Below are 25,838 nucleotides of genomic sequence, written 5' to 3' on the forward strand. Positions count from 1 at the left end.
TCCTTTTTGAAAACATTACATGAAAAATAGTTTAATTTAGTTTTAATATATTGTCAATGTAATTTTTTTAAGCTATTAGCCCGTTAAAAAACACCTTAAATATGTTTCTAAACTAAGTATTGCAAAAGTTAATAATTTTTAGTTATAATATAATGCAATAATTAAATGACCATGTAGGTAAATCTAATGCACAATAACCAGACATTGGCAATGTTCTTAGAATACTTATTAAGACTAAAAATATTAAATAAAAAGTAAAATTATTTTTGTTTATAATATATTACATATTGGCGGTGGACTAGCTTCTTCACATTTATTTTCTTCTTCTTCTAAAAACAAAGGTGAAAATATATTAATTAGTTGAATCTTTAGGATAATCTATACACTAAGAAGAGATATTAAATAGAATTAGATGTATCTACGAATTAGTTGTTTTAAAATGGATTCTTCCTAAATACAACACATGAAATGATATTTTTTTATTATTTTTTAAAATTTACTAATAAATATTCTCAAAACACTAGCTATTATTATTATTATTATTATTATTATTATTATTTGAGTTTTATTATTTACATATGTAGATTAGAAAATCTAAGTGCAAATATAGTATAATATAAAGAAATTTGGAAGACCTTGCCAGTATTATTATTCACTTCCAATAGCACATTTGTAAACGAAATGTGACTAAATAATATGTACAACTTTAACGAATATAGCTTAAAATTATATAACACTAAAAAGTGTGTTTTTCTTTAAATGTTTATATATCTATATTTGATTTGGAAATTCTAAAATTACATTAAATCCATCCCACATAACTCTTACTTACGCTGTTACGCATCGATCCTTTTAGTTTCCAACACTTCAAGTTTAATTAGATTGGTTCAGTTGTGCTTTGTTTTTTTTTTTTGTTGAATCTTTAACCTAAATTTGTATTTCAAGCTTAAGTTTCAAAGAACAAAAGTCTCACTTTCATGAGTTTATCTTCTTTTATTTGAGTTTCAAAGGACAAATCAAATATATGTGAAGTCATGTCTAAGAGTGTAAAAGCACGTTAATGATTTATTAACTTGAATAACTTATCTGCGTCAAATATTGAGAGTTCTAACTTCCAAATCTCCAATCGGACATCAAATACCTAACTTATCTCGCATTATTATATATGAGTTTAATGTTTATCTATTAATTTTATATTATCATTTTAATTACATATTATTATTTAAAATATTTTAAAATAATTATTTTAAAAATTAATAACTTATTATATATAATAAATTATGATTATATTTTTATGTTAAAAAAAAAATTAGACTTTGACTGTGCATGCGTAACTTATTTAATCTTTGTATATACCCCGTATCAAAAGGTAAGAGGAAGTTGGTGGAACAAGTTCATCCATCTCTCCTTTTAGAATCTGCAAGAACTAACTTTTTGTAAAGCTTCAGGTAAAAGAAACCACTACGAATATTTATCCTTACTCAAAAATCATATGCATTTAATTATGTCTATATCACGATGAATGACTTCAAAAATCTTTCAAAAGTGACCTATGCTCTATGATATCCGTGTGTCATGTGGTCCACATGCATTAAAGCCACATGATCCAACACTACCGAACATGACAATATATCCACTCTAATATTATGCCTAGAATTCAGTTACTCTTGCAACATATTAGTTTTCTTTGTTCGTGTCCTATTTGAAAGAGTAAAATGACAGTAACAATGATAACAAGAACAGCCACAAAGCGAAGTAGCTAGCAATTTGAATCACAAAGATGCAATGTAATTTTTGAGGGGAAATTATATATATAATCCTTATAATCTCGTGGTCAAGCAAGAACTATATAATCCCTTTAGTAGTTCAGAATAAGAAATTTGAAAATACTCTCTGATTTCTCTCTCTCTGAAAAATAAAAGAGCTAGCTTTCGAATGATATGGCTGATGCATTGTTGTTAGTGTTCTGGGAGCGGAGGACATGATCTAAAATACATGCAGGGATTGTAACAATTAAATTACTTATATTACAATTAATTGACTTGTACAAAAAAATGAGTTTTCATTAAATTGTTTTGTTTACATTAGGAGTATAATAAAGAAATGCGACTTTATATAACTTATTTAGTACGCTGCAAATACTACTTCTCCGGGCTAAACTTTATTACAGACAGTTTACTTTATACGCCAATTAAATTAAACTTTATAGTTATTTTTTTCATAAACCAATTTGGTCAATTAAACTTAGTTCATAGTTTGGGTTGTCGCTTAACAAATTAAAAATATTCCTATGGCCATAAAATGTAATTTGCGTGAAAAAGGCATTGTCCTTTCAATCGGGACGAACATACATAAATAAACCATAAAGCAACTTGTAATTTATAAAAAAAATTAGAGCACAACGCGCTCCTAATTGAAAGAGGTTCTTTAACTTATTTCCAATAAAAAAGAGTTTAACCTCATAATAAAGTGTAATCTCATAATAGAGTTTAACCTCGTTTTTATTTAGAATAAGTTAGCCAACTCTAATTAAAAATTGGAACTGATTAGTAGGATTATATAGTACTAGTAGAATGAAATCTCCTAATTGTCCGATTCTGCGTTCTTCCATAGTACTATTGGACCTATTATACCAAAAGAAACTGAGTCCCAAAGAAACCTTGGTCAACTACGTGGAGGACTACACCATTCCATCAAATTCGAGTCAATTTACTTCTTCTATGCGCAAATCCCCGTGTCACGGAGAAAGGATAAAAAAGAAAGAAAGAAAAATACTAGTATTGACTAGTGTCTTTAAAATACTCCTATTAGTAATTAAGAAATTAACAATACTATTAATATATCTCACAACAATTTTCAATATATTTTTACACGTAAATTTTAATAGTAATTTTGTATCATTAATGTCTTAACCAATATTTTTTAAATTGAATTTAAGAAGACAAAGAATTTGTGACACATTCTTAGTATGTGTAGTGGTATGATTTTAGGTAAACATTTACATATTTTATTTCATAATTAGAAATTAATGTTGGGTATTGAATTTGAGTTAAAAGATGTTAGGTAAGTTTTATATTGAATAAAAAAAATTCTTAAACTTTACTATGAATTTAATTTTAGAATAACATCCACGTATAATTAGCGTTGGTAGACGTGCAAATTAACGTCTATTAAGGTCATATTTTGTGAGTATAAATTGTCAAATTGATGGAAGGAAAAGTAGATGAGATTTCTCTGTTAGAAATTTAGAATTTTTAAAATTAAAATCGCGTGATAAAATTAAACCTAGTCGTCGAAGCACACATCATCAAAACAGGTCAACAACCAAAAAACTATCATATCAACTATTCTCCCGGGCTTTCCCTTTCATCTTCGGATTTACAGTTACATCTTCCATGAAAGCCTCTTCCATCCACGAAAACATAACCCATTATTTAAAAAGAACACACATTTAAATTAAATTACTTAAAAAGACAATTTTTATTGCTTTTTGTGAGAATTTAGAAAACAACCACACAGTTCAAAATTAAACTAAAATAAGCATGCAAATGCAAGGAGTCGGTCGATAAGGAACAAAAATAACAAAAACATTTTCATATATATAAACTGAAGGATATCGACTTTATCCAAAATACTTCCGAAAAAAGAAATTAAAAACATAAAAAGAAAAAAGAGAGCATTATGTATGAAGAGGGTGGTTGAGAATAATTAAGAGAAAGAAAGTAAGAACTATAACAACTATAGCAATGCAAGCAAACTACTTGGTTTACACATAGATATCACTGTTCATGGCTTCATGCATTGCTGAAATTTCTTGAGTCTGTCTCTGACTTTAGAACTTCTCAGTTGTTGGTATATGGAGAATATAATTACTAAACTAGACATCAACAATGCATGTTTGGAAGAGCTGAAACTTCACGGCCGGACCGGCAAATCCGATGGCGTCGTCCCGGTCGCCGGCGAGCCTGAGGTACGCCGGACAGTTGACATTAATATGGTAAATTCCGGAAACCCAAGTTCCGACCTTCCACTTGACTCTTCCGTTGACTTTTACGTTGACCAGAATTCCTCCGGAGGTTTTGTCCTGCTGGAGGATCTGGAGCGTGAAGGGGGAGACGGGGACGGCGGTGGCGTAGAGGTAGGGGGACCAGACGGAGGTGTCGCGGTGGCCCTGGTAGGTGGCGGGGAGGGAGGTGGCGACGGAGACCTGCTGGCCGCGGTAGGCGGCGTAGGCGTCGAGTTTGGTGTAGTAAACTCCGATGCGGTGGTTGGGGTTGAAGGCGGCGAGGGTGACCTGCATGGTGAGGGTGAGGGTGTTGGGGGTTGGGGTAATGGGGGAAGGGGTGTCGCCGGTGGAGGAGAGGTTGAAGGCGTAGACGGTGGCGTCTTGGAGGATGAAGCGGGGTTTGGTGGGGCGGAGGATGATCCAGATGAGGAAGATCACCAGGAGGATGAGGAGGATGAAGCCGAGGATCGCGGCGAATACGCGGCGGGGGAGCTGACGCCGCTCCTCGTCGTGGTGGCAGCACTCCTTGGTGCTCATGGCTAATTTGTTTGTTGAGTGAGGACTAAGGGTGAATGTGGAGGTGTGTTTTGCTTTGCGTGTAGTGGATATTCACCCTGAGGAGAATGTTTCTTGCATTATGTGTGCCTTATATAGCCAGAGCAATAATTTAACCAAATATCAAATGGATCTACCACAATGGACTAATTTTTCATACCAAGATGAATCAACCACCAAGGTTTATATTCTTGTTGAGAAATGTTTTTATTTGATCTCTAAATGTGTCTTGAATAAAATTGTCTTTAAAGGAAAAGATTTGGGAAAGATAAAAAAGTTTTTTTAGAAAAAAAAAGAGAGAATAGAAAATTAATTAAGAAAAGAAAGTAAGAGATGTTAAAAAAAGAAAGAAGGATTGTTGGAGGCAGTGCATGCTGCAATAGTACTACTTAGCAGATGAGAATAGTAGATATGTAGGTAATGTTTATTATTTAACATTACCATGGGGTGAAAACATGTCACACTTTTGTGGATGTGATCCTGCACCATAATTATTAAATCTGATTTATTTACTTATCATAAGGTTTTTTAAGCTTTAATTTAATTTGCTTAAAAGTTTGGTTTGACTTAAAAGTTTATTTAAAATTTTTTTTCTATATAAGAGTTTATAAAGAAGTCTAATTAAACTAATTAGTCTAAACAAATCAAGGAGTCTAAATGAACTTATATATAATATTATATGTTATTAATTTATTATATAAATAGATCAACCTCTTAGATCTAATAAGTTTTGTTAAAATCTAATGTCTGACTTTTTTAAATAAAAATACTTTTTTAAAAAATTAAATCTAATCTTTATAATAAGCATGTTAGATCTTTTGTGGGCTAAGCTACAAGCCCCTCGATGAGTCACTAGCTTATTTTCACCCACCAACAGTTAAGAGAAAAAGAAAAGAAAAATGATAAACTATTGATAAAATATTTATAAAGAGCTATAAATATTAGTATTAAAGTTCATCTCAAAATGTGATGGTGGTAGATATAAGAGATAAAGATAAAGGAAAAAAAAGGTAATAAGAGAAAATAATAGATGTGATTAATGTTGTATTAAGAGAAAAAATGGAAGTGAGATTATTAGGTAAAAGAAAATAATAAGTGTGAAGGTATAGAAAGAGAGATCTAAACAAATTAAGGGAAAAGCTAATGATTTATTTTCAACAAAGACGGTATATCAAAATTCAATTGATTATTTGATTATAAGTGAAATTTTAATTTTGAATAAAGAATAATAATAAACATTATTAAATTATTATATGTGAATTTCGTCCTATATTTACTTCTCTCTTTCCTTTAGTAAGATAAGCTTTTAATAATAATAATAATAATAATAATAATAATAATAATAATAATAATAATAATTCTCTACTTGCTACATACAGTTTGTACTTATAATACTCAATGTGCATGTATTACGGTTTTTGTACTTATAATACTCAATGCCAGAATATTTCCGCAAACACTGTTATGCTATTAACACGTCTCATATGCGTGTTATCTTGATTGTTTTCTAACTTAACAATCAGATAAAAATCAACTTAATGTCAAATGTTTTAAGTAAACATTCTTGATTTACCTCTTCAAAATTAAAATCCCCATATGTATAATTGGTAAGTCAGGACTTCAGGAGTTTAGAAGCCTGGCTAATCAGTAATTAGCAATATTAAGCACATATTTTGATTGAAGTTTATAAAAATATTTCAATAGTTACTTCTTTGAAACTGAGTTTTCAGACCAAATTTTAATTTCAAATATTCTTTTAAAAAATAAATAAATATAATTTCAAATTTATTTTTCTCTCAAACATGCTTTTAGATCCTTTCAAAAATCTAAACACTAACACTCCCTAATAATAGGTTCGGGAGGTCTTACTGTAACATAAGGTTCTGTAGAAATCTGGGCATGGCAATGGAGGGTCCCCCTAATAATTAATTAGTAACTCAAAAAATGTATAGCGTAGAAATGCCAATTATGGCATACTCCTACACTCACCAGTCACCCCCGACCACATGGGCTATGCCCAAGTACTTTACGATTTTGGTACATGAGTAGGGACTTACTACTTAGGAGGGTCTAATTTAATTTACCTATTTTATAAATTACCGATTTCCATTTGAGATTTTTGTTTCCTGTTATAGACAATGTATAATTGATTGCTGTATGAATTGTTGGCTAAGTTTTCAGGGAATTCTCACATTGATTATGCATGTACCAAAAAGGGTTTCACACTGATTAGATAAGAAACTACATATAAATTTTTAATTTTACACTCCGAAGAACATTATGTCTGAGTAATTAATAGTCAGCCTTTGTCTTCTGCAGCCAGTTTTAGAATTTCAATATGTATTTCGAAACTGGACTTGATGCGTGACAAATTTTCAGAGAACTGTTAAAACTTGAAATGAAAGACAGGGTTCTTAATTTTAACCAGACGACAGAACAGAATCAACAAATATTGACTGATTTATTTTGAGTTGTTTGCAACAATCATAATTTCATAAATTACTGACATCACTATTACGGATTTTCGCTGTTTTTCATTTGAATATATATTTAGCTACAAGCCAATTTAAATCATAACCGAATTAACTATTGCACCTACCGCCACAAACTTGTGTCAATTTGTAAAGAAAACATTATTTCGATCAAGAAATTCGTGCAGAACTAAACTGGATGGATAAAGCTTAAAGGTATCTAGATGTCAAATCAAATTAAGTTAAGGATCATCATTATAGATCCCAAAGTAAGCAAGGCACAACCGGAATATATGTGAATATATGCACAAAGAATTAGCGTATATGATCTTCATATTTGACATTGATAATTTTCCCTGACTTAAAACATATATACTAGTATATAAATATGTTAGGTAAGTTTGCAAAATCAACTAAAAGCATAATAGAAAGACTGAAAAGTTTAAAGAAAGAGGATATACCTGTCATGGGGCTAGCTAGAACTAGAATCTCTAGATTTAGACAAAATCAAATTAATTAGCTTGAAGAGAATTTATAGTACGTTGTCCTCGTGAAAGGAGTTAAAGAAATTAAGAAACTTCTTTACTAGGGAGACACCCAACACATTCCCCACCCCACGAAGAATTTATAAAAAGGTAGCATTGGATCCAGAGCAGAGTTAGTAGGGGCATTATAGTCACAAGGATTTCTTATGTGAAGGTTCATCTTATTACTTTCATTTTCTTTTTCTATCTAGTTAGACATGGCATCTCACGGGCGGGGACGGATATGGGTTCCTCTTTCTCTCAAAATTATCTTTATTCTTGATGAGTATGAAATTTTTTTCCCATACCTGTTCTATAATTAACAAAATATTTTTTTGCAAAAAAAAAGTACATCAAGAAATCAATTTTAAATAAATTGAACAAAGAAAGTAAAATAAAGAGCAATCTTTTACATATACACAATTTTTACATAAAACAATTTTAAAATAAAGAACAAAAAATTAGATAATCATTTGCACTTTTTACATATACACAATTTTTTTCTAAAGTTAAATGTTAATTCATCCCCTTAGGTATACATAAAACAAAGAAAGTAAAATAAAGAGCAATTTTATAATGATGCATAAAAGTGAAAAATTCCCCCAATAGGTTTACATAATTAAAAATGCTAATTTGCCTGTTAAATAATTAGTGCTCTCTGATTAGTATATACTCAAGACACTCGTTTGGGAGGTCCTTCCACAAATGTAAGTGAAAAGTCTAATCATGCGTCCAAGGTCTTTTCCTATTGTACACCTTAATCATCCATTAACACGGTGTCTTTTCCGAAGAAGCCAGAAAGTTTGATAAAGTTATTTCTTATTTAATCACTTCCCCATTTCTTTTCGTTTTCATAATCTTTGAAATGTAGTACATGAGAGGATTACGTAACCACTTTTTTTTTTTTTCTTTACAGAAGATTATGAAACCACTTTAAGAGGAGCTTTCATCAAATTACTTTGCCCATATAAGTGTAATCAGCAAGTATAGCCGTTGGTTAAGTTCCTCCACCAATTAAGATACGATATGAGATGCGGAGTATAGTTTATCTCATATTCACATTGACTGTTAATTGTTATAAAACATGCTCCTCAATCTATCCATTTTTTTCTCCCCTTTTTACTTTAGTTCGCTATCCATTCTTGCCTTCACATTGGAAAACAATAATAAAAGTAACAAGGGTTGAGGGAGAGTCAAATCAATGGATGTTCATTGAAATTTCGAGTCACATTCAAGTCCACACCAATGTCACCGCTATTTGGAAGGGCACCAATTGGAAGATATATATGAACATACAGATAGACTAGTGCAACCTTTTCAATGGATGCTAGCAATTGTAGCCTTAAAGGGGGGCCTTTTTCCAACACATGATGAATGGAAAGCGTTAACCCCCAAACTGTTTTGCTTTATGAGATTGGATGTATTAGTGGATACTCTAACTCTAATATATTATTAATTTGGTCCCTAACAAAATTTGATTAGATAGAGGTAGACAGAAAAACGAACTCGTGGGACCATGACAACCATAAGATAGTCCTTGGATTAGATTTGTTATATTATTTAATTTGAAGGTAGTTGAAGGTGGGTGATGGATAAGTTTGGGAAAAGAACCGCTTAGTCCCAGATTTGCCTTATCTTTCAAGGTAGACATGTAGGCCTTTTGGAATTTTTGTACGCAAATCATGTCCTCCTAATGCATGGCCAATTTCTGGTCACTTTCTCCATGACTCGTTAATTTCCTCTCTCGCTGTGTTTGATTTTCATGATGATATTATGGTCGATTGGTCGTTAACTTGACTATGCATGATTTTAAGTTGGAAATCACAACTCACAATGAAAGCTCTGCTTTCCTCGCAGGTGCATTGCATTAATTACTGGTAGTTTCAGGAGGACTTTGAGAAGTTTCACATGCAACATGTTTTGTTTACTATCTTGGTCTTCCACCGTATGTGACACGAACATAAACACCAGCCTTTCGAACATTGGTAGTGCTTCAAGTAATTAGTTAAATTAATTTTTGAAATTATATATATATATACACCAATGAATTTAATCTTTAAAATTGTGAAAATTCACATTAGGCTATGTAATTATTAAAAGTAAGTAATTTTAAGACCAAACGTTTTTATAACATTAAGGATTAATAATTGAACATATTATTTTATTAGGTTAAAGCAACATCATGGAAAGTACATGATGAGACATTTTAGTCCTTACGAGATAGAATAAGTATAAAGCCTTTTTAATAAGTGGGTTTTTATTCCTGAGATATGCATCCAGGAAATTTCCTTTAGATTTGTCATGTTATCTTCAATTGAAGGAATATCAAGAACGTGGAAAAGTGTCAGTAGAATTTTCTTTGAACCTTCGGTTTGCATATCCATTATATCAAGAGAAGATTCTATTAGCATCCCCTTTTTTTCTCTTTTCTCTTTGGACTCCTTCGGTTTGCATATCCATTTTTTTCTCTTTTCTCTTTGGACTCCTTCGGTTTGCATATCCATTTTTTTTTCTCTTTGTACTCCTTCCGCATTTTTGTGCTTTTCTTTTTGGCAAAAATACTATTTTCAAAATTTAGTTTACAAGTTATACATTCGGAAAATTAGTTCAGTACATTTGCAATCTTTGGAAGAAAAAAGAGATGAAATTCATTGGTGAAAACAGCACCAGTGAAGGACATGACAGCGAAAAGGAGAGGGGAGATAATGTTGAGAAAAGAGGAAGGAGAAGGACAGACAATGGGGTGAGCCAGTGAGAGGGAAACAGGGAAACAGGTGTTTATGGAGGAGAAGAAAAGGAAAAGAGTATTTTGAAATCCTTTGCAAAGAAAAAAGCTCTTGCTATTTACACTCCGTTTTTTCTAAGTTCACTTCCTACTCCTCTGCCTCTTAATTATTTATTATACCCTTTTTTTTAAGGAGTATACCCCTTTCGCTTTCCAAAAATATTTTTCCTAAATTACATATATCTATTCCAGAAGTATATGTATAGAACTATGATTCATAGTTATGAAAATATACTTCCAAAATAAGTATATATTTTTAAGAAAATATCACTTAAGAATTAAAATTATTGATGAGAAATTAAAAAAAGATGACAAATACTTATCTTATATCCATATTTGTTAATCTTATTTTCATCTTATCATTAGTGTTCTTTAAATCATTTCTAAAATCTTATTTTCATCTTATCATTATTATTTTTTAAACCCTATTTTAAATTATTTTACCATATATTCATTATATGATACTACATTTTCACCATTATTATATAATATTTTATATTTTCCTTCATGTGATACTACATTTTAAGGTACGTTCATCACTAAATTCATATATTATACACCTTAATTACAAAGCAAAACTTTTGACAATGATTTATTTTCTTTAAGTGTGTTCATTCATTTTCTAATCCAAGTCTACATCAATGATTCAGGCTGCAACCACTCTTAAGTACTTCGATTGAAGTATGATTTGTTAGTAACGAAAATGTCTTGAGGGATATTTTATTGAAAAATATATGCTTATTCTAGAAGAATATTTCTGAAACTATGAATCATAGTTTCAGAAATACACTTCTAAAATAGACATATATAATTCTCAGACATTTTCAAAAAGCAAAAGGAATGCACTTGTTTCAAAAAAAGGATATAATGGGTAATTGAGAGGCAGAAAGGAGGGATACAGGGTGTGCTTAGAACAAACGGGTGTAAATAGAAAGAGCCTAAAAAAAGGAGGTACAAACTGCGAATAAAAGACCTATATCAAGGCCTGGGCCGAGGTACTTGTGAGCCCCTCCCCCATTCTGGGGTAGTAATGGGTATTGCAAACCAATCTGTCCGTGGTCAAGTAGACCAATACATTATGTTTTGTAGATCTGTTCACAGAAGGCCCATGTGCCTATTTTTTTTTTCATTACTTGTAGAATTCTTGATTTGTGTGCTACCATGAACAAGCAAAAATTATGTGTTTTACTATTAAAATTACCTTCTTTATATTTATATATATATATATATATATATACAAATAAATAAGTTAATCAGCAAACATGCCAATCAAATCCAAACTTGCAAGTTTTGCAAACAAATCCTACTTACGCCTACAATAACGAATTTAGCTTCTCTGTTGTCCCTTCCCATACTGTTCCTGTACTGTTCCATGGAAATAACACTTCATGACAACTATATTAATATTTAATTTTAAAAATCATCAAAATTGTATATTTTTAAGGGGACAACACAAGAAGGGACAACAGAGAAGTCAGATCCCACAATAACATGACTAGTAATTCACTTTGTCCAAAATCAGTACTACCACATCAGTTTGGAAACTGGGGCCATATATTCCTCTCAATTTAGCGGAAAAAGATTATCTCCTTATGATTTTAAAAAAATAAAATAAATGACTCTCCATTTAATGTGTATCACATCCATTTCATTTATTTTTTCAAAACTTTAGTAATAAAAGAAATGAAGAGAAAAAGAATTGGGAGTAGATCTCGATCCCTATTAATTTAGCACAATTTGAGCAAGGTTACACTTAGGCCTAGACAATAAACTCTCCATGATAATCCTCATAACGATCATTCAAACATTACACCTTAAAAGTTACTTCAAAGCCTAACGGGTAAGGCATATACTATATTCACTTGGACTCGTCCAGATAGGAATCTCAATTCCAAAATTTTGAATGAAATTAATTTTAAAATGATGTGATTTATATATGTATGTTTTATTATAAAATTAAGTTAGAAATAAAATTTAATACATAATTTTGAATACAACACAAAAATTACTTAAAGTTATTTCAACTCAGAATTAATTATGGACCCAAAATCAAATATATAAAAATATATCCAAAATTAATTTTTCAAGGCAAAACCAAACATGCACTAAGTCCTTGAGATACTATTATAGAATCAATACTAGAAAAATTGAACCAAAATTATTCGAAACGAAAAAAATGTAGGAAGCTATATACCGGAATAAAGTCAAGGCAATGACATTCACATGATATCACTTTATGGATGAAAGATTCCAATTGCCTACAATAAAATGGAGGGTAAAAGTGTGGTAGAATGAAGGTGGAAAAGAGAAAGAAGGAGGAAAAGAGAGAAGAAACAGATTTAAGAGGATAGAAGAAAAGAGAAGAGAAACAAAGAGGTCAAGGAAATGTGCGCTGCAGTCTGTCTAAAATACCACAAACTTACCTAACAACCATAAAATAACAGTAGTTGACTAAAACTAACTATCTGACATCCTTTTCTTTTTATATTTACATATCAATACCCCTCCACCAAAAGAAGACCATTACCCTTAAGGGTCTTGCATTTCAAACATTGGAAATTGTTGTTCTAACTTGATTAAAGGAATTCATGTAGTCTCCTCATCGGGTAAACCTCGCCATTGCACCAAAATTTTAGTGATAATACAACTCTTCTTCCTTCCCATACGTTTGTTGAGAATCTTTTCAGGAAACATAAAACTAATTATGGCTGGCCAATCAATGGGAGGATGCCTGTGCTTAACAGAGGGGTCCTAGCATAACTTGAGTAAGGAGACATGAAATGTTTAATGGATTCAAGAGTTTTCTGGAAGTTGTAACTTGTAGGCAACTAGATCTACCTTTTCTAGAATTCTACAAGTCCCATAATACCTAGGAGCAAGTTTTTGAGAGCTTCTTCTTGTTGTAGAAATCTATCTATAGGCCTGAAGCTTCAGTAACACCAACTGGCTAATTTGAAATTCCCTATTAAACCTTCTTAAGAACTCCTTCCAAAAATTGTTCATGAAAACAAATCCCTATCACTAATTATCTCAACTAGTGCTCCACGTAGTTTGTAAATCTGATCCATGAAATGCCGAGCAAGTGTTGCCACTGTATATGGCTGTGAAAGGGCCACGAAATCGACATACTTGCTCATACGATCAATAACAACCCAAATAGTATCCTCGTAATTGGATGTGAGGACCCTCAATAAAATCAGTTGTTATACTTCCCCAAATCTGACTAGTAGGAATAGGAGGGTGCAAAAGTCTAGGGGTAGCAACTGTATCATACTTTTCATCGTGCACATGTATCACAATGTTCAATGAAATCCTGAACATCTTTAATCATCCTTTCCAACCAAAATTGGGATCTAGAACTCTGATATGTTGCTTGCACCCCTGAATGACCTCCTTGAATGCTAGAATGCATCCATTCTAGTAACTGATGCCTCAACTCAACATCATTGCCAATTAATAACTTCCCTTTCTTCCTCAAAAGTTGACCATCCCAGGTGTAGTGTCCCAAATTACCTCCCATCCAAGTTAAATGAGACATACCATACACCTTCAATCTCTTCCACATACCATACTCCTTCAATCTTTTTATTCCAACTTACTCCAGTGTAGATAATTCAACCCCATTCTCCTTCAAACACAACCTCTTGGTCAAACAATGTCCAATAAATCATGGTTGCTGCCATTTTCAATGAGGATTTGAAGTGTTCTCCATCCCACATGCCCTTTTATTCACATAAAGGTTGTTCCTTCCTCACCTTCAATTGCAAGCAAGCTAATGTTAGGATTATCTTCATTATCACATTCAGCTTCTTCTACAATAGTAACTTCTTCTTCATCAAGCTCAATGAGCTACAATTGCATCCTTCTGCACTAAGGGAAATTACAGTCGTTGGTGAACTTATCAAGACAACAACAAAAAAAAAAACGATTTCAAGCTCTATGATCGACTTCTTCTACAGTTAAAGCTTTCAACGTTCTTGATGAATTCTTGGGGGGAAAAACGATTCTATTTATTGTCCCTGCTGCTGACTTCTCTTTTGGCTGGGACTCACTCTCTACTATTGCGTTCTTGATGGACTTTCGATTATCTTGGGTACTCTCTATTGTATTATTGCTTCCAGGAGCCATGTAACTCATGTTCTTGGTAGCCATTTTCCTCTCATCATGTTGTCGAAGATTTATTTCTTGTGCCAAGCTGCAAGCTCCTCTCATGGTTCTTAGCTTGAATAAACGGACTGGGTTAACATATTCATCTTGCAAACCAGCCAAATAAGCATCGACAAGATAGTCTTCAGATAAGCAAAATTTACAAGAAATCGCATCAAATGCATTATTAATTTCTGACAAGGTGCCATGTTGTTGCAAACACCTCAAATCTTGAAGATGATCTTGATGGCATGTATGGTGGCGCCCTTCTCTGTAGCCATGTCCAAGATTGATGGGACATAATACCTTTTGTCCAACTGATTAGAAATACCCTCCACCTTGTCTGAAAGTGCATCAACCTTTGCAAGCTTTTGCTCCATTTCACGCATCATTGTCTATGATCTAGTTTTTGTGTCTATCGGTGAAAAGATTCTGATCTAGTGGTCGTGGACAGCCAGCTCTGAATATCACTATTATAGAATTTACAACAATCAAGATTCCTATTTACTACAATGTCCAGATTAACAGCAAGCCAAATATTAGTACTCAGCCAATAGAAGTAAACAGAGACAAGTGACAACCATCCCATTTGATAATTGTCAACATTAACAGGTTAATGAATCCATCCTATAATACTATCCAAACCCAAAACCGATCCAAAACATGGGCACCAGCCTCTACCACTAGCATCCAGCAAAGCCTGTAACTTGGAACAACTTTCGTCGTCACCAATGCTTCACTATGATTTTATATGAATATGATCTGTTTTTACTTTGTGTTAATTTATTAATAAGAATACAGGTGACAGGGAAACAGCAAATTTGCCTCATGTAGAGTCATAATAAATTTCTTAAATAATTACTCAATCAAGAAAAGGCCTTCAGTTTGTACTTTGGATGCTCAGAAATACTTGCAAAGACAGGCCTCCCCTAATGCAACATATTTATTAAACCAAATCGCATAGATATAAACCGTCGACATAAGCATCAATTATATATATTAACCATGAGGTAGTGGTAATTTTGAAGAAGAAAATAGTACTAATAGAATAGAATATGTATGGCTAGGTAGGTTCCACAAAGCATCCTGGAAAAACACAAGCATGAGGGTGACTTACACGTATAAACATAAATTAACTGATCATCGACAAAAGTGAAGGTATGATCGGTTAGTTAAAAAAAAATGCCCAAGTAAAAATTATATATATATATATTTTTATAGTAGCTAAAGAATTATACTATATATATCATAGATTTTTATAATGTTTTTATAATATTATTTTTCATTATATTATTTATTTATTTACATTTTTTTCCTTTTCTTATTTCTCTTTTTATCGTACAAAATAATTATACAACTATTTAATTTTTCTTTAATAATTGTGGTTATGCCAATATATCTGTGTCATCTTTTCAAGGAATTTGATTCGAGTGTTTCCTACTTTTATTTTTAATTAAAAAATATTATATTATTTTCAGTATTTTTTTTAAAAAGTATGTATAAGAAAATGTGACTTTTTCCTATTTTTATTATTCCTGGATCCTTATACAAACTTTTGAAAACATAAGATAATGTGATATTTTTGTAATAAAAAATAAAAATAAACGTTTTTCCCTCAAACTAAACCGAAGCTAACATTAATACAAAAAAAAAAAAAAAAAAAGCTGAAGATAAGATTTTGTATTTGCTTAAGCCACTTAGTTGAAATAAATTATTATTGATAAAATAATTGGCTTTCTACTAGTTCATTAATGTTCGGTTTCTGTGTCATTGATCAGTATTAAAACTTTTTCTTAATAATTATAAACTCTATTGCTATATCTTCTCAACAATTTACTCAAATATTAAATAAAGTAATCGTTAAATATTTTTGTACATTATAAATTTAAGTCATTATCTCTTAAAAAAATTAAATCATTATTATTAACTCTTTTTTTTTTCAAATTTCACTTTTATTGTTTTCTTAAAAAAATATTTTTTCGTCTCAAATTTCAACCATTTATACTTTCAAAAAATTTGTTTTTAAAAACTACTCTTCTCCCTCTCCCTCTAAATTATCATTTTTTTTGCTTATTGATATATTTATCTAACAATTACATTTTTTTTACTTTTAAAAAGTTCAATTAATTAAAAAATCTAAATAATGCACAAGATATTTACTATTTGTTTTCCATAGTATGAGACTTTGTAACTTAAGAACAATAATTAAGGAAAATATAATGTTTTTTATATTAATTTCAATACTTTCAATTACTTAAATAATTAAAGAATTTTTATGTATTTAAAATAATAAACAATTTAAAAAAAAATATTTTTATTGTTTCTTTAACTACTACACCCATACAGAAAGTATAAAGTATTGGTAGAATATAGCATTAACTCAATTGTTTTCTTTTTGATGCATAATCGTTTTCTATTTGTTTCATTACAGCATGATTGGAGTTGACCATCTAGGTAGAACACTGAGCGCGCACATCAATTCTTAATAAGGCCTGGCCATGTCCACACAATTGATCGTAAGTTGATGGTATTCATTCGTATGGTTACTATTTACATCAGCATAAAAAGAATTACAAAAAATGAAAGAAAAAACGATAAGCCTGTTTGTTCTCTCAATTCAAGTAGCACTTGAAAAGCTATGAAAGTGGAAAAAGTAAATTGAAAATATCAAATAGAAGCAAACTCACCATGGATTAAAAAACACTCATTAACTGCGTCCCCCACTTTCCTCGATCATCAATCCTTTTAGACTCTTGGCTAACCAAATGGCTGTCTCCCTTGGGGAGACTTTATCTTTTCCAAAGGGCTTCAGAACAACTGCAAGTTCCTCCAATCTATTTTGCTGCAGCAAATCTGCAGATAATTCCAACAGACCTTCAAGTGCTTCAGCTCTCTGCCTGGAAGATTTAACATCCAAAATTTCCTTTGGGGGTGTTTCCTCTGCAGCTGTAGGAGTGTTATGTTTGGTATACTCGGAGGAATCAGATTTTGAAACAAGAGAATCAGTGTTTTTCACATCTTGTTTCCTAACAAGAAGATGATCAGAAAAACTTGATTTGATGTTCATCAAGTCGGTGCAACTTGAAGATTTTAAGTTAGGAGGACTACTCAAGTTTCTGATTTCCATATTATCAGAAATATTTGACTTCAAGCCAATAGCTTCAGAGCAATTTGAAGATTTTAGGGTCAAAGGGGTGCTCACATTTCTCATTTCTAAATCATCCCTTGCAATGTTGATAAACTTACCGACATCTACATTTTGAACTCCCATCTCCACAGATTCCTTCCCTGGCTGCTCACTCCCCACGCGGTAACTGCTATGGCGTATGACATGAATGACATCATCAAAAGCTGGAGGAAGATGGCCAACAGCTGGCCTTTCTGGTGCTGGATTCTGTAAAACCATTCCTTTCTCTTCTTGCAAAACTTTCTGGCTTGAAATTTTAGTAGAGATAATCGAAGGAGCAGTTTCATCCACTGATGACAGTCTTTCCCTCACCATGAATTTGTCATCACCAGTGGAGATGCACATAAGTTTTGGCCGGCTAACTTTATCAAGCCTATTACTTCCTTTACTTGAAGGACCAAATTCTTCACAAACAGACTTTTCTCCAGAAATGAGGAGCGACTGTTGGAGAGATTTGGCTGAAGACATTTCCTTTGAATCTTGAGGGTCTTTGATTTCTTGTGTGATTTCAGCAGAGGGATCTACAGATAAATTATCACACCTGGAGCCAGCAGATGCAGTCCTTTGATTTATGGAAAAACTATCATCAGAAGCAAACATTACCTCAGCATCTTGGCCTGAGTGATCAAGAGTTAAACTGGGACTTACTTTCTCATTACTAGTTATATTCTGAAAACATGGTGTAACCACAGGGGTTTCCCCAGATAATTGTTCAGACATCTCAAAATGCAAATAGGAAGCACATGAAATGCTATATGGACATGATTCCACGTTTTCAGTGTGGTTTAAACTCTCATGATCAGGAAGTGTTGGTTCACTTAAGTCAATAAAAGTGGTTGCAAAATCAGAAAGTTCGAATCCTTGAATAGAGAGTGAAGATGAGACAGAATTGCTGCTGTCTGTTTGCATTCCTTTGGAACTGGTTTCAAAAGTCTTCAAAGGCTCTCTAGTAGTCTCTCTAGAAACATGTGGTAGATGAGTGTTGGTCAGCTGATGATGGCTCATCTTAGGCTCCCAAACCATTTTCTTTGGACTTGACTTTCCAGTATTATTTGTTGCATTTGGAACATCAAACCCAGCCTGCCTCACATGTCCTGGAAAAGAAGGTGGTTTAAGTAAGCTTGGACGAGTCTTTTGCCTTGGCTTGGAAGGAACTTCCCGTCCTTCTACTTGTTTGACTGGACCAGATGGTGGAATCGCATTATGTCGAGGTTTAGTTTTTGGAGTGGATTCTATCATTGGTAACTGCCAGCATGCATCAATATACCAGAAATAAATTTCAATGTTATGAGGAAATCTTCAAAAGTAACAAATAGTACACTATAGCATTTATAATGGTAATGTACCTGATGCTTTGAAGTATGCAATCCTTGCATTCTTTTTGCAGAATCAGGAGTTGTTTTAGAAGGTGCAGTAGTTGGCACCTCCAAATTAGGCTTCAAATCATAAGCACCAAAATTGGGTTTGGGCAATTTGGACACTGTCTCTGAATTTATTTTATGGGTCAATACACCACCAACCTTTATGCGATTGCCTCTTATTGGAGAACTTGTCTCTCTAAGTTTTCCATCTTTTAAAGCTGTCACAACATTCTTAATTGGTTTTGGTTGCTTAGATACAGCATTAGAATGGTGTACATTATTAGATTGCTTCGTCAGCTCTTTCTCATCTGTTTTGGCATTGACTCTACTGGAGCCATTTCCCTCTTCCTCGGGCAGGAGTTGCTCAGAGCTGTCATCCTCAATTGATGTCAGGTCTATTTCGGTGATTTTTCTATCACACTTCTTTACTTCATTTGCAGTGTTTTTCTCACTCGACATGAAACTATCTTTCTCAGGACTCAAACTACTACTACTGTTTTGACTTTCTGGCTTATTTTTTCGAGGATGATGGACAGCAGAAATTGGCCTTTCAGGAGAACCAGCTGTTGGGGTACAGAAAGATGAACGATATTGATCAACATAAGGCAGCAAATAAGGGTGTTTTAAGATTTCAGATGCCTGAGAAAAATATATAATGAAAATGTTCAGGATTAGCAACAATAGGAAACCAGGGAAACATTTGAAACTCTCAAATAGAGGCTTACTGTTGGACGATGCTCAGGATTTTTTCTCAGCATGCCCTTTATCAGCGTTTTCCTGTAGGTATGACCAAAGTTCAAGATTTGTCATGCCCATACATGAGAAGCGAGAATTTAACTAGAAAGTATATATATATATATATATATATATATATATATATATATCCTCTTATCCTATAAAGATTTGAGCTTCTCTTAATGCCAAACAGAAGCCTTTTAATGGCAGCTAAAGCAAAAGATAATCGAGTTAGGTTGCCTTTTTCTTTTATAGATCTCAACTCATGAACATTGATGAGGCATATAAAAAACTAACAGCATTCTTGAGAATAAATAAAAATTGGAATGGTGCAACAAATGCAGAATATGACCGTAAGTGCACCCACACAAGCATGTGTGATACTAGTTGGTAACAAGGGGCATAAACAATGTTACTTAAGACTAGAAGATGAAATCTTAGGTAATAGATTTTTTAGGAAAAGCATGATGGTCACTCATTTAAATATGATACTTGAAAAATGAAATTAGCTAAGTGGTAAATATAATATTAATAATAATAATAACAACAACAACTAATATAACAATTCTCCAAGTAAATGTAGTAAATAGAATTACGAATCTCCAGGTAATACTTACATATGTGATCTATTAATGTCAAGTCTACGGAAAGTTCGGCTCATTCAAACAATCGAGTCTACCTTCATGTTTGAGTTTGTTTATTTGTTTAGCTAAGCACAGGAGCTTGGTTGAGCAATCAACAACCCAAATCAAATAATTCACAAATAATCTAGATAATTTACACCCCTACTATATTAACTACATTTTTCTGCCATACAAACATGACTTCACCGAGAAATTCTGAGTAATCACTCACTTTCTATTAACTTGATTATACTAGCCTTAAACAAAAGCAGATGGAGCTTACAAAGATGGGGAATAACAGGGAGGCAAAGGGCCAATAGAGGAACGGTTTATCTTGCTTATCAACCCTGCCATATCCTGAAACAAGATTTACCATGCTTATCAAGAAAAAAAAACAAGATGACAAATTGCACACACATATCAATATATCAGACCAAATTGGGGCCACAACAAGCTTAAATTTAGAAGTTAGAACTCCATCACTGGTATCTGAATACCAACAACCATAAAATAGGTCATGATGAGGATTCAGGTAGGAGTGGTTCTTCGATTATGCCTGGGTTTTATAGTTTTATCCCTTCTAGACCATTTACATGAACTTTATTTTGTGGCACAAAATCATATATTTGTTACCTTTGGCCAAGAAATGAGATATTTTGTTCAGATCAAACTTGAGGATAACATATTACAAGAATTCTCAAAAGATAATATTTATTATGAATACTACAAAATAAGTAAAAAAATAAAATAATAGGAACTCAAACAAAATTGTTATTTAATTTCAGTCCTTGTGGACCATTATGCAAATCAATACCTTATCCTTTCTGTTGCAAAAAAATGCAACTTTACCATCTTCGATGCACAAATGAGATATTACATTCATATATGACTTAATGACAGTGCATTAAATGAGACAATTGATTATAGCATATCTATAATTACTGTAAAGTCAAAAAAAAAAATCAGAGGAAAACTTACAAAAGCTTTAAAAGCTGGGCGATGAGCAGCCATCTCATATATACAACAACCTGAACAAAAAAAATGCCTTTTAGCGGTAGCAAAACGAATATCAGAAATTCATCGCCTAAGACATATACCTAGTGACCAAATATCAGATTTGAATCCATAAGGAATATCTGCAAGAAGTTCAGGACACATATAGTTGGGAGTTCCTACCACCTGCACACAAATATTTACAGCAATTAACTTCCACAACCAGTAACTGCACATTTATGAAATAAACACAATGCTAATAATATGGTACCAATGTCATATTATAAGTAATTGGAAACTATTAAAGCATGGATTCCATCCTTCCAAAATATGAGAGCTGATAAAAATGAAGTTCAGTACAACAGTCTTCCAGCTGAATTGGATTCAAGTAGAAACTATGATCTTATCACCAATAATAATAACCATTTGTCTTATTTATCAAGTCTGAAGCAAGGAAATTAATGTAATCCACTCAAACAACTCTCAATTTCCCTCCACATTTTTTATTTTCAGAAATGTAGAATAAAATTAGAAAAGCTTGCTGACTATATCAGCAATGGAGAGAAAGACAAGGGTATGGAGCTGAAGATTGCAATATGGCTCCAGGGGAATGCCACCTTAGCCTATTATAGAATATTCTCCATCACAACTGACACCTTATAGGTCATCCCTGTTGTACTAACATATACCTATTTTCAAGATATATCACATATGCATAGGTTTAAGTGTCATTGTGGTCAACAAAAACAGAAGAAAAATATTTATAGTAACTAGTATTACAAGGAAAAAAGTTTAAAATAATGGAAGAATTGGAAGCATTATAAAAGATCTCAGTATACTTTAAAATTCAACCCTATGTATACAGTTTTTTTTCTTTCACCTACAACAAATAGGCTTGCACGTCTATTTATCCAGGTTTGATGTCAATTTTTGCCTTGGCTAAAAGTAGATATGTTATATATGAAACAAAAAAATAATAATAATTCTTTTATGTGAAAAAAATAATTGATTAAGCAAAATTCTTTCTAGCAGCCATGAATTTGGTTTAAAATAAGTGTTTTGGGGAATTTAGATTTAGCATCGTAGTAATAACAAAAGAATGGGAAGTATAGTGTAAAGGAATAAATTGACTGGACAATCAGAGAAGTTTTAATTAAACGTAATTGTGAAGGTCGTTATTAGCTCATGGCTAATGGCTTACCAAATAGACTCAATGACAAACATAGTAACAAAGTGAAGCTTTTTGTTCTCATGGTTATATGTAGATATAAATAGGTATTTTCAGAGTGTAAGTATAGCTAAATATTTCCAACCGAGGGAGCAAGTAAGGGGAATGATGTGAGGATGAAAACCCTAAGCTCTTAACTTGGTTTTAGTGCTGCTCAGCATATGATGCTAACATATGTAGGATTCAACAATGCTGTAGAAACTAGACAGAATAATAGTTAGCATGAATCCTAACATCATTTAAAAAAATGGATTTAAAGAAGAAAAAGAAGGCAGCAAGTTCCCATTTCTCACATACCGAAGAAGCCAAATCATCCGCTTTTAGTGTCTTAGCAAGCCCAAAATCCCCTATATAAATGTCAGGAAATTACAGACAAAATTCAGGATGAAAACGTCATAATCTATCCCTAAAGTAGTGAAATATGATATATGAACTCACCTAGGCGAACATCTTGATCCTTGGTTAGAAAGATGTTGGAACACTGCCAGCAGAGTGGACAAAATAATTTAACATATTTTCAAATGGAAGATTAAGGAGGAAAAAAAAGAAGCCACATTACCATACAGTTTGTTTCATCTAAGTAATACCTTCAGATCACGATGTAAAACAAAATTTGAATGCAGGTATTCTACTGCCAAAAGTATTTGAGTAAACCACTTGCAGAGTTTCTTCACAATGTCAAACACACCCAACATGAGTAACCAAAATATTCAAACAAAAATATAAGAATTAGAAAATTCCAAAAATCAAATATATATGTGCAAAAATACCTCCTCAGGAAAGTAAACCCCGATTGATTTTTTCATCAATGCAGCCCTATTAAGTATTTAAAGAGAAAACAAACATAACAAAATAGTAAGTAATTGGACATACACAACCCATGAACTTCACATTACACTAGGACTTCACACTTCACAGGTATTATCCAATACACTCACATGTCTCCACCTTCACAGTATCCAGTAACAATGCAAACATAGCAACCCTACAATACAACCAAAAACATACACAGCCAAAAAGAAAAACGTTACAATCCAACAAACTCCAGTTTACAGCAGAAAGTACATTACTGCATACTGCAATATAACAATTGAAACGGTGTGCTTTCTCTAACCTTCTCAACCCAAGCCTCTTTAAATTGCACAATGTAGGGATGCTGAATTCGAGCAATAAGAGCCATCTACAATTCCCAAAACAGCCAACAACGGTCAAATCACAGAGCACGAAGCAAATCAACAAGCAAGAAATTGAAGAAACCAAAAGCCTACCTCTTGATGAGCAGATCTTCTGCATCGTTCAGTCTGCCGCGCGAGCCTGATTTTCTTCAACACGTACCTGCAATCCACGAACCAAACGAACCGTTAGTTCTCAAAATTTGAATAAACGCAAACCAAATACAGACACAACCAAACGCAAAAAAATGGAGACGCAAACGCACTTCTTCTTCTCCGCTTTGTGGTTTACGAGAATCGCAGCGCCAAACGCGCCACGACCGATCTGCTCCATGATCTCGTAGTGATCCATCCGCGACTCCATCGCGCTCTCGATCCAATTGCAACAAACCGATTTCGCTCCAAACGAATTTCACTCTCCGAACTCCGGCGACAGCGCCGAAACCATTTCTAAACGCAGTTCGCGCGTTCTACATTGCTTCCACAGCGGAATCACGTGCGAGGTTAAAGTTTTCTGAATTTTCTCATCACTGACGTGTCTCCGCAATCAATGCAGTGCTTCGGCTACACTCAATTCTCTCTCTCTCACACACACTCTCGAAGCGCCGTAATGATATCAATAATGCCAATTACGCAGCGTAATTATCTTGCGCGGAAATCGCAATGATGAGGTTACTTTTTCGTATGAAGAAGAAGAAGAAACAACTGCGTTTTCCCTTTCTCTCTCTAAGCAGAGGAGTCTAGAGAGAGAAAGAAATAGCATACGCCGACAGTCACAGCTGGTCTACCAGTCTACCACACCGGCTTCGTTCCCACCCGTGGATTTTTCGTCTTTATTTATATGCATATAATAATGTATTACTGTTAGCGTATTTATTAGGAGGATGAATTGATGAAGTAATGTCCTTAATTTTCTTGAAAAGCAGTGATTACTTTTCTAAAATTAAGCTAAAACGCTTGCTTACTTAAGAATTAGATTAATTTCACTTTCAGGTTCCGTTAACTTCAAAATTCAGCATCCATTAATGACGATTATCATGGGGTGTGTCGCCATCGTGGGAGAAATAGAGAAATACTCCTACTGTACCAGTTATCCGTTGTTAATTACCGAAACAGAAGACGTCAATTGTGAGTAGAATGTACCACAGTGGCAGTCAGAACCTGGAATTGCAACTTTGCAACCCTACTGAAAGGAAATTTTTAGTGTAATTATTAACGAATAAAATATTTGTCGCCAGAAAAGAAAAAAGAAGAAGATATCCTTACTATAAATGACATATCTGGCAAATTAAAAAATGGAATGGCCAAATTGTTTTAATTCATTTCAATTATATGATTTTAATTGTGTTTTGTTTTTCTAAATCTTTCATTATTTTTAATTTGAAAACAAAATATATTGACATTATAAGGTATTTTTATAATTATTATCCAGTTGTAAATCGTCAATTAAGTAAAATTGTTAACCTTTATAGGAATTATTTTAGAACTTATTCTTATAATGATTTCTAATTGGTTCACCATGGAAATATTTTTTATAAAAGTTATCAATAAAGGGTATTTTCATAAAAAAAATCTTATTAACTAAAAACATTAGAATTTAATAAGTATACATTGTCAGTTTTATAGTTTTTATAAAGACTATTAGTTGACTCGCATATTTGACGTTACAAAATTGTAATCAAAAGCTTTATTACCCTTTAATATAAAGGATTAAAAGTTTGAGTTTGAAATATGCAAAAATATTTTTTTCAATTTCTAGCACTCCCTTCTATCTTTTCTCTTCTACTTATGTTCTTCTCAGTTTTGGCCTCAAGTGTTTGGAGGAGCAAACGAGATATCAGGTTGAACTAAAGGTCTATTAGAATTTGCTTTTATGGTAATGCTTTTTTTTTTTTGGTCAGCTAAAAAAAATTCATTAATAAGGTACCAGAGGTACCACAAATACATACAATGTTAACATACCAGCCCCAGCCTCCAATACAAAACCGGCAACGTTTCTTTTCCATTTGCTTTTATGGTAATGGTTATTGTCATGACACAACTTTTCTTCTC

At 32.7% G+C, this 25,838-nt stretch overlaps 2 protein-coding genes across 3 annotated transcripts; both read right to left on the reverse strand.

Annotated features, from left to right (window-relative positions):
* Positions 1–3,566: 3,566 nt before the first annotated feature.
* On the reverse strand, positions 3,567–4,716 carry LOC114378347 (NDR1/HIN1-like protein 1). Its single transcript, XM_028336925.1, has one exon. The coding sequence runs from the start codon at positions 4,541–4,543 to the stop codon at positions 3,878–3,880; it is 666 nt and encodes a 221-aa protein (XP_028192726.1). The 5' UTR covers positions 4,544–4,716; the 3' UTR covers positions 3,567–3,877.
* A 12,248-nt stretch (positions 4,717–16,964) lies between these two features.
* On the reverse strand, positions 16,965–24,686 carry LOC114379630 (serine/threonine-protein kinase Nek5-like). Of its 2 annotated transcripts, XM_028338316.1 has the most exons (14): positions 24,053–24,686; positions 23,883–23,949; positions 23,729–23,794; positions 23,553–23,599; positions 23,385–23,430; positions 23,202–23,282; positions 23,053–23,095; positions 22,912–22,961; positions 21,491–21,572; positions 21,372–21,421; positions 20,677–20,750; positions 19,761–19,812; positions 19,021–19,674; positions 16,965–18,919 (listed from the first exon to the last, which is right to left on the reverse strand). In XM_028338316.1, exons 1-14 carry the CDS (start codon positions 24,148–24,150, stop codon positions 17,195–17,197), a joined length of 3,135 nt encoding a protein of 1,044 aa, XP_028194117.1. In that variant the 5' UTR covers positions 24,151–24,686; the 3' UTR covers positions 16,965–17,194. The 2 variants fall into 2 exon arrangements, with proteins under 2 accessions (XP_028194117.1, XP_028194118.1); XM_028338317.1 differs by lacking the exons at positions 22,912–22,961; positions 23,053–23,095; positions 23,202–23,282; ... (3 more) ...; positions 23,883–23,949; positions 24,053–24,686 and adding an exon at positions 22,753–22,815.
* Positions 24,687–25,838: the final 1,152 nt, after the last annotated feature.

The sequence above is a fragment of the Glycine soja genome, chromosome 12 (assembly GCF_004193775.1).
Source record: "Glycine soja cultivar W05 chromosome 12, ASM419377v2, whole genome shotgun sequence".
In the NCBI taxonomy this organism is placed as follows: domain Eukaryota; kingdom Viridiplantae; phylum Streptophyta; class Magnoliopsida; order Fabales; family Fabaceae; genus Glycine; species Glycine soja.

Excerpts from the sequence above, each read along its gene's own strand:
- LOC114379630 (XM_028338316.1), bottom strand. The coding sequence starts at position 24,150 with ATGGAGTCGCGGATGGATCACTACGAGATCATGGAGCAGATCGGTCGT. Across the intron at positions 22,962-23,052 it reads GGATCAAGATGTTCGCCTAG|GGGATTTTGGGCTTGCTAAG; the intron begins GTGAGTTCATAT and ends ACATTTATATAG. Across the intron at positions 18,920-19,020 it reads TGCATACTTCAAAGCATCAG|TTACCAATGATAGAATCCAC; the intron begins GTACATTACCAT and ends GCATGCTGGCAG.
- LOC114378347 (XM_028336925.1), bottom strand. The coding sequence starts at position 4,543 with ATGAGCACCAAGGAGTGCTGCCACCACGACGAGGAGCGGCGTCAGCTC.